This window comes from Staurois parvus, unplaced genomic scaffold (assembly GCF_062004578.1).
Source record: "Staurois parvus isolate SC_StPar_1 unplaced genomic scaffold, SC_StPar_1.0 ptg000708l, whole genome shotgun sequence".
NCBI lineage: Eukaryota > Metazoa > Chordata > Amphibia > Anura > Ranidae > Staurois > Staurois parvus.
In genome coordinates, this window is record NW_028318504.1 from 5303697 (window position 1) to 5314110 (window position 10414).

The window sequence follows — 10414 nt, forward strand, 5'->3', positions numbered from 1 at the left end:
TCCCCCCCTTATGTATTATACATGGAGATCATATCCCCCCTTATGTACTATACATGGAGATCATATCCCCCCTTATGTATTATACATGGTGATCATATCCCCCCTTATGTATTATACATGGAGATCATATCCCCCCTTATGTATTATACATGGAGATCATATCCCCCTTATGTATTATACATGGAGATCATATCCCCCCTTATGTATTATACATGGTGATCATATCCCCCCTTATGTATTATACATGGTGATCATATCCCCCCTTATGTATTATACATGGAGATCATATCCCCCCTTATGTATTATACATGGAGATCATATCCCTTATGTATTATACATGGAGATCATATCCCCCCTTATGTATTATACATGGTGATCATATCCCCCCTTATGTATTAAACATGGAGATCATATCCCCCTTATGTATTATACATGGTGATCATATCCCCCCTTATGTATTATACATGGAGATCATATTCCCCCTTATGTATTATACATGTTGATCATATCCCCCCTTATGTATTATACATGGAGATCATATCCCCCCTTATGTATTATACATGGAGATCATATCCCCCCTTATGTATTATACATGGAGATCATATCCCCCCTTATGTATTATACATGGTGATCATATCCCCCCTTATGTATTATACATGGAGATCATATCCCCCTTATGTATTATACATGGAGATCATATCCCCCCTTATGTATTATACATGGAGATCATATCCCCCTTATGTATTATACATGGAGATCATATCCCCCCTTATGTATTATACATGGTGATCATATCCCCCCTTATGTATTATACATGGAGATCATATCCCCCCTTATGTATTATACATGGTGATCATATCCCCCCTTATGTATTATACATTGTGATCATATCCCCCCTTATGTATTATACATGGAGATCATATCCCCCCTTATGTATTATACATGGAGATCATATCCCCCCTTATGTGTTATACATGGTGATCATATCCCCCCTTATGTATTATATATGGAGATCATATCCCCCCTTATGTATTATACATGGAGATCATATCCCCCTTAAACTCCTCTTCTCTAGAGAGAATAAATTCAGTTCCTCTAATCTTTCCTCATAGCTGATCTCCTCCATGCCTCGTATCAGTTTGGTTGCCCTTCTCTGTACTTTCTCCAGTTCCCCAATGTTCTTTTTGTGAATTGGTGCCCAAAACCGAACTGCATATTCCAGATGAGGTGTTACTAATGATTTGTACAGGGGCAGAATAATATCACTCTCTCTGGAGTCTATACCTCTTTTAATACAAGAGAGGATTTTGCTCGCTTTAGAAACCGCAGCTTGGTGTCATCTGCAAAGACTGAAATGGTATTTTTAATGTCAGAACCTACATCATTTATGAATAGACTTTACCTTACACATTAGCCCTGTGTGGGGAACTGTGTTAAACAATTGTGCAAAATCCAGGTATACCACCGCCACCTCTCTGTCCAAGGTTTTGCTCACCTCCTCATAAAAAGAAATCAGATTTGTTTGACAACTTCTGCCTTTCATGAATCCATGACGTCTGTTGCATTAACAGGTGCTAAAACTATATTACAGGGGGATGCCTAAAAACAAAAATTGGATTAATGCAGATTAAAGCTCCATTTTAAAGCGAACCTGTACACACTTGAAGCACATCCTTAATACATTACAAAAAGCTGCCTTTGCTGACATGTTGTTTAATGCTGTCACACTGACCCCTGGCATCCCTTCCAAGTGAGTTATCAACCTGGAAAAAAATCATGCAAGTCAGAAATACAAATATTTTAGACGTCATAGTTTGCATTTTGACTTCAGTTCAGTGGCTCATTAGGTAATGAATCAATGATCAACACGTAAGACCTGGAGCTTGCACCTTTAAAAAACATGTCAGCCATGATGTACCATATTTCTGTCTCTACATGTCCACTTGAATTGTCCTTCACCATAGGAAAAACACAGAATTCCTTTAACTGATATGTAGTATGTAAATGTTGTGCATCTGGAGCCAAAGCTAAAAGCATTTCCTTGTTTCTTTTAGACCGGAAGAAAAGAAAAAGGTGATCCACTAAACATTGCCATCGATAAGATGACCAAGAAGACTCGAGACTTGCGGAGACAGGTAATCTTTTTAGTCTATACTCTAGTTTTTTCCAATTCTGGTAAAACAGTATATAGCAAAGAAAAATAATTTTCAAATTCAGTAGTAGTGACTCTCTAAATCAGATCTCATGTAAAACAAAAAAGTAAAGTTTTTTTTTTTTTTTAAGAGAAAAATGTTTTTTTGGCTGTGCACTAAGCAGCAATAAAAAATAAAAGATGGGTGCTTAAAAAAAATGCACAGTATTGTATAATGTTCTCAGACAGCAGAGGATGACGATCTGCAGCAGTTTTTCACAAACAGGGACATTTTTTTCTTCAGGTTAGAATGCATTCGACTCATCAGCTCCATAACAAAGGAGGATGAGCATGTACTGAAACAATAGAAGAAGCACAAGAGCACACTAGTCTTGTGCAGGGGCGGACTGACAACTCATGGGGCCCCCGAGCAATAGGGACTCATGGAGTCCCTGTGTCCTTGCCCAAACTCAAAAAAGCCTATGAAAAAGGTACCAGGGGCATCTCATGGGGCCCCCCTACTGACCCCGGGCCCTCGGGCAGTGCCCGAGTTTCCAAATGGTCAGTCCGCCCCTGGTCTTGTGCAATAAAATAGTTACATTCATTTGTTTAAAAATATGTGGCCTGGAACTCCCCTCTATACCTATAGTAGGGATTAAAAACGGGGTCACTCAATCCACGATACAAGCCAAAATTAAAGCTGTCCACTTAGGTAGAGTTTGCAAATATGAAAGATTATGGCAACCATGGTGACCCACTTTCTTGCCCTTAATTTTGAGTTCATACTACTGCCCTAACCACAAGACTGTGTCACTAGCAAACCCTGTTACCCATGATCAGTTAGCATGCCACTCCCTGGGAACCCCCTAGTAGCCCTTGTCTATTTCCTGTTCACTTCCTTTTCTCCTCTTTTTTCTTCTTTTCTCCTCTTTATATGGAGTCATGTTACCTATTGTAATGGTGCTCACAATCATCCATCCAACCCTAGTTGGGTGGGTATACAGTACCTGTTAAGGTTACTTGCCTCATGGATTCAAAGTCTTGTAACACTTATATCCCAAACTACCTTATTGCCTTTAATTTCCTCATTGATTGTGTTTCTATGGGCTATTTTATCTTTTTTTTTTTTTTTTCCCAAAAAAAGTATTTATTGAAGTAAAAGGCATATCAGGTCATATACAGATACGGAGCACAGTCCGCAATCTTTTTTTAAATGTACTCCTTGTGTGGTATATTTTGGATGTGTGCAAAGTTTTTACGTACGAGTATAATGTATCATGATTGTTTTCTTACTATTACTTTGCTGTAATGTTTGTTTCTTTTGCAATAAAATATTTAAACAAGAAAAAAAAACATGGTAACTTAAAATTGTGGTGCAGTTAGAATGCCATGCTCAGTGGCTAGGCTGGGTTGATGTTCTTGTGGTTAGCAATAGGACTTCCCAGATGGTCTTTATCCAGGAGGCAACTAAGGACCATTGCACCCTTAAAAACCATCAAACAGCACCTTAAAAAAGAGGGTGGGGGTCGGTGTAGGAACACTTTTCTGTACTCCAATTGTGTACAGAACACCTCCAGGCAGCCATATTACATTGCATTTTGTAGAAAATTACACACTACAGATTGAAAAGGAAAGGTCATTTTTAATAGCATTAAAATACAATATGATTTGTTTTGCAATTGTATACACTATATTATTATTTTTTGTTGTTTCCCAGCAATTTAAATAAAGGGTAAAATTTGCCACCCTTCAATTAAATTGCTAACTCCTGCTTCAGGGAATTCCGAAATCATCCATACTCAGAGACTTTACATTTTGTTGGAAAATCCCAGTGCCCAGCCTCTCTTTTCCTCCTCCCAATAAGTAAAAGGAGGGAAGTAGTTAAGTTTATGTAGGATACCTCAGTCTGCCAGACAAGTCACTCAAGGAACAGCTGTGGGTCCCAGAGCTACAGAGGAAAGGTTGATGCTCCCCGTCATTCTCTGAGAAATCTACACATATATGGCTAGCCTTGGAACCAGGAATAGGAGTGATGGAGTAATGCTTAGGCATACAATCAGACTTTGGGCACAAAAAATAGCTGCAATATCAGAAATAAAACTGAAGTTATATAATGGGGGACACTGATAAGGACAGAATAAAAAAAAGAGTTTGGAGACATTTTTTTTGGGAGTTTCTCTAATAAAATCTAGATTGCCTTCTTTTACTGATAAGCCACCTTAGTCTTTCAGACTTCAGGGTAATAAAAGTTGACAGAATCTCCAAAAAACTTCAACAATATCCTACAACTAAAAGTCAGTTGAAATAACATTGGATTCACCCTGCTGCTTGATAAATTTTAGTTTTATAGCAGAGCTAAAATTGTAGCTGTATTTTTTTCTATCTTTTATTTTTGTGTATCTTTATTTTTGTTGTCTCTGATAAAATGAATTTCTGCTAAATGTTTATTGGGATGACATTGGACTTTATGGGACACTTAAGTGCTTCAGGGGAAATGGAGAGTGGTTTAATACAGCTGATTTACTTTGCCAAGCTGCAGTTATTTCCTTACCGCCTAATTATCAGGCCCAGTTTCATCTATTTCTCATGTAACATTTGCTGATACACACATAGCTTTCTATATTAGATCTCTCCACATGTTCCAGGTTTAAAGCAGGGCAGTTACTACAAATTGGAGATACTGATGCATATACATCATGTGGCCTGTAGAAATGTTGTATTCACGTACAGAAATTTTATTCTAATTCAAAACACTTGTGTCTTGTTTGAAGTTCTAAGTCATAAGATATGAGTCTCCTCATACTTGTTGATAATGAACATCAAAATCATCATTCACCATAAGTTCATCATCTCCATCATCCATTACCCATCACCATAACCATTCATTAACCTTCATCATATATCAAAATTTGCTCAACACACTGTAGATTCTTATATTCATCTGACCATCATGATAAAAGTTATAATTGGGGATGGAGCAGAAAGTTCCAGATTTAAGTTGTCTTTTCTTTTGGGACATTAAGGTTTAAAGACCTGAAGATGGAATCTCTTCAGCACCAGATCTGCTTTCTATAAAGCCTTTAGAGATAGTTTCTCTCTTGCTCAAGATCTCTTACCATATAGGACCCGTAAATAAAATCTCTTTGGGTCAAGATATTCTTCTATTAGAAACTTGGAGATAGGCTTTCTTTCACCCATGATTTCCTCCAATTAGAGACCTGAAAGTAGAAATTCTCTTTGGTCCAGGATGTCCTCCATTTAAAGACCTGGAGATAGACTTTTTGTAGCCTAGGATCTCCTCCCATTAGAGACCTGAAAATAGAATTTATCTGACTCAAGATACTCACCCATTAGAAACCTGGACCCATTTACGATGCAGAAATATAATATCTCTGGGTCAGGATAGTTTCCTTTTAGAAACCTGGAGATATGTTTTCTCTGATCCATGATTTCCTACAATTAGAAACCCGAAAGAAGTGTTCTAGCTTAGGATCGCCTCCCTTTAGAGACCTTGAAATCACCTGGAATTTCTCAGGATCCTCTCCTGTTAGACAACTGTAAAAACATTATTTTCATCTCAGTATGTCCTCTTCCAATAAAGGTTTGGTGATAGAATTTCTCTGGCCCAACCCCCCCCCCCCCCATAAATGACCTAAAGATATAATCTCTCTGGCCCAGGATCTTTTCACATTAAAGACCTGAAGACAGAATGTCTCTGGCTGAGGATGTCCTCCCATTAAAAACCTAGAGATGGAATGTCTCTGGCCTAGAATATCCTTCCATCAAATACATGTAGATTGAATCTTCCTGGCCCAGGATCTCTTCCCTTAGAGACCTGGAGGTAAAATGTTTTGAGCTGAAGATCCCCTCCAAATAATGAATGTGTTTGGCCTATGAACCCCTCCTATTAAAGACCTGCAGATAAAATGTCTCTAGCCCAAGATCTCTTCTCAAGAGTGATCTGAAGATAAGATCTATCTGCCCCAGAATCGTCTCACATTTAAGACTCTCAGGAAATAACTTTATACAGGAGTATCAACAAACCATCTGGATAAGCAATTTTGTGAAGTTTTTAAATGTGTCTTTTTTCATGCAAATTCTCATCCAGCCATGTTGGTCAGATGAATTTGGAAAAGTGGATATTGAAGCAAATAAAGCATAAAGTACTACCAATGTGTGTGTATGCAGCTGCAAGACAGGGAATGCTTCAGCCACAGGGTATTGCTTTGCACTACCAGCTACCTATCAGGTTCAGTCAAATATAGGTTCAGCCTGAACCCAAGCCAATCCCAAGCTCACGCCTCGTCACTAGCAGGAGTCCTGTTTTTATACAAAAAGGATTTGTTTTTCTTCAGGTCAGGATACATTCGATCCAAGCTCCATGACAAAGAAGGGTGCCCATGTACTGAAACAATAGAAAAAACACAAGAGTACACTGGTCTTGTGCAATAGAAAAGCTACATTAATTTGGTTAAAAAGGTGGCAACTCACAATTTTGGTGCAGTCAGAATGCTGTGTCCAGTGGTCAGGCTGGACTGATGTTCTTGTGATAGGCAACAGGACTCCCCAGAAGCTCCTAGTCCTGGAGAGCTGAATGGAGGCTCCATAAGCCTCAGGAGCCAATTAAGACCCATTGCACCATTGAAAACTATCAAACACCACTTTAAAAAAAAAATTTCACCCATCCCCATAACCAACCTCCCCCCCGGGTTTGTTCTTTATTTCTTCTTACCTGTTAGACAAACCCCACTCCAGTGATCTTCATTCAAGTGGAAATTATTGCCTCTTGGCAATAACTTTCCCTTCCCCCTGGAGGTGCTCTAATGGGTCATTGCTCACTATTTGCCCTGAAATTGCTGGAGTGGGTTCTGTCTAACACATAAGAGGGAATGAAAAACAAAAGCATGGGACAGGAAGGTGGTGTTTGATGGTTTTTAAAGGTGCAATGGGCCTTAATTGGCTTTTGAAGGTTATGGAACCTATATTCAACTCTCTGGAACTTTTCATGGGGCAAGAAAATTGCACTCACTAGCCTAATTATTTTTTTTCAAAGAACGGTAAAAACTGACAATGAAAACAAGTAAAATAATGCAAAAAACTATATAAAGTGAGTGCTAAGAGAAAAAATATGAAAAGCAGCTAGCACAAATGGTGAACCTACTCCATATCACGATAAACATAATAAAAGTGCTATGCTATGTGTCTGAAACTCAAAAACCTTCAATTCATATATAATCTGATATTGTAGCCCATAAGTGTTGTTACACGGCAGAACAATATAAAATGTGCAATAATAAAAATAAATAGATAATAATAACTCAATAAATAGTCTAAATGGATGAGAAGGAAGTCCTTAATCAAATATCTTTCAGTGCAAAGTATGCTCTGTGGTAGAAAAGCTGCACCCACAATTAGTATGAACCGCAGTCATAATTAGAGTGAAGTGATATCCCAATGTGGAAATAAGACATTTGTGAAATCCTTCACCACTATGCACTCACCAGAATTTAAGTAAAACAGGCTTGTAGTAAAAATCCTCCAAGGTATGCATATCTCCCCCGCAAAAGGGCTGGTACGTGATCTTTCAGTGATGTGTCCTAAAAAGGAGAGCTCACCACACAGAGCCCAAGATGGAGGTATATAGTGTAGTATTTTACTGACTTAGTTAAAAACAAGTACAATCCATGTAGAACAAAGTAAAAAAGAGGCCTCGCTTACAGAAATGGTCGCTGGACCAACAACATGGACTCGGTGGCGTGACGTCAGCACGTAGGCTCCTCCCTGATGCGTTTTGTGCACAGGCACATTCTTAAAGGGACTTGCCTCCTGCTGATGCCATGCATCCTCCTCTTAAATAACCCGCAGGTACGCGCTTTATTGGACACCATTTTCTTGTAGATCACTTTCTTATCTATAAACTAGTTCATATAAATTGGGATGCCATTTTTTGTGTATTTGTCCTCCAAATAGCAAAAACCAATTGCTAAGCGCCCCAAAACAAACAGCGGATGAAACAATATGAAAATAAAAAAAAAAACTATATTAAAAAAAAGAAGAAATTGGGGGATAGACACCCTAAAAAATACTAATAAAATGGGGGAAAATAAAAAATTAAAAAAAGGGGGGAGCAGGCTATTTAAGAAATATTCTAAAAAACATATCCATACATTATAAATAAATAAAAACATATACAGTACCTCTAAACAAAACAAAAATTGTAAGTAACTAAAACATACCCAGGAGGCAAAACATGAAAACAAATCACAGTTCAACCCTATGGGTATGTCCAGAACTCTCATATTAAAATTATTAAAAATAATAACAAACCGTAATGTCGCAACAAGCATAGATAACTGGCATAGAAACACCAATATATATACCAATACATTAACTGTTATCAATAAAACATTACTGAAAAAATTAATTATTAAGTAAAATAATACGCTAAATACATCTAAAAAATCAGACAGTAGCTAAATAAAAATGTAGTTCCACTCGCTCAACGAATAAAATTCAAAATACTAGGACCTTCTGCTCTCTAGTTCCCGTGTCACCTCTTCCCATGCTCGCCTCCAGGACTTCTCCCAAGCTTCTCCCATCCTATGTCTCCTAATCTATCCACATTTAGACGATCCCTGAAAAGCTTTCTCTTTAAAGAAGTCTATCCTGCTTCTACCTAGTAAACCGCCATTTATTTCCTCCATCAGCTCACCCCTCTCCACAACTATTACCTTTTGTATCACTCAACCCTTCCTCCTAGATTGTAAGCTTTAACGAGCCGGGTTTCCTCTTGTACCAAATTGTATTGTGTGTAAGGTCTACCATCATTTTGTACAGAGCTGCGCAAACTGTTGGCGCTATATAAATCCTGTATAATAATAATAATAATAGTGCTTTTTTTCCCGGGCAAATTTTGCCAAAGCAGTTCAGTTAGTGAAATTGTTAACTCCTGCTTCAGTGTGTTTTTACATTTTGTTTAAAAATCCAAGTGCCTAGCCATTCTTTGCGTACATGCAACTGTGGGTATATACAGCAGATGTTTTGGTTAAAGCACTGAGAGATACCATACCAAATATGAGTTTGGACTGAGCCCAAGCCGATCTCAAGCTCATGCCCAGTCACTAGCAGCAGGCCTCTCCAAAGAAAAATGATATGCCCACTGCATATACACAGGAACATTCAAAAAGTATGGGAAAAGACAGAGAAAACAGTGTTTTATTAAAAAAAAACAGTAATTGTGTGTTAATCACAGGACTTGCCGTCTGCCTGCTGTTTATAAACGGCACCCGCCTTTTCTAGCTGTGCGCGCTCCCTGGGAGCGCGCACCACCGCGATCTGGTGCCCGCTGTGTCCTCCGGACACAGTGAAACACCGATCGTCGGACGGGACCTCTGTGACATCTTGCTTACTACTTTGCATGTGATCACTGATTGGCCAATCAGTGATCACATGCAAAGTAGTAAGCAAGATGTCACTTGTGACATCATTGCTTACTACGTGTGAAATCTGTGAATGATCACAGAGGTCACATGGTACAAGGCTATTCACAACAGCCTTGTACCATGTGACAAGCTGTGACCAATCACAGCTCACTCAGTACTTCTCAATGACTGCAACAATGCAGACAGAGAGAAAGAGAAATTATTGCTTTTACATCCTATATGGGTGTAAAAGCAATCAGTGTAAAAAAAAAAAAAAAATCTTCATCACCCCCCACAAGTAGTACAGTGTCACCATGGTGACACTGTACTGCTAGGGTGACAGTATGTAAAAAAAAATAATAATATAAAAAAAATAAAATAAAAATGTAAAAAAAAATGTTTAAAAATTATAATTTTTGGTTATAAACTAATTTGGATTTTTTTTTTTTACTAAAAAAATAACGGAATAAATTTTGGCCAAGATTTATGATGAAATATTATTTATTTGCAAAATTTTATTAAAAAAAAACACTTTTTTTCAAAATTTTTGGACTTTTTCATTTACATAGTAAAAAAAATAAAAATCCCAGCGGTGAATAAATACCACCAAAATAAAGCTTTATCTGTCTCAAAAAAATGGTAAAAAATTCATATGGGTACAGTGTTGCATGACCGCGCAATTGTCATTCAAAGTGTGATAGCTCTGAAAGCTGAAAATTGCCCTGGACAGGAAGGGGGTAAAAGTGTCCGGACTTGAAGTGGTTAAGATGTCCTCTGGTTATCGCTTAAATCTACTTTAAGGGTTAGCAACACAGCTGGTCAGTTAACCTTTGTAGAAGAAGGTCAGGAATGGTAGCCCTCG

At 38.0% G+C, this 10414-nt stretch overlaps 1 protein-coding gene across 2 annotated transcripts in view; it reads left to right on the plus strand.

The window, feature by feature from the left end:
* The first annotated feature begins 2058 nt into the window (after positions 1-2058).
* Positions 2059-10414, plus strand: part of LOC149445821 (catenin alpha-2) — an 845912-nt gene continuing 837556 nt past the window's right edge. For both annotated transcript variants that reach the window (XM_089653358.1, XM_089653359.1), the window contains exon 1: positions 2059-2135. In XM_089653358.1, the coding sequence (XP_089509484.1) occupies positions 2103-2135 (33 nt within the window). In that variant the 5' untranslated portion in view covers positions 2059-2102. The remainder of the gene's footprint in view (positions 2136-10414) is intronic.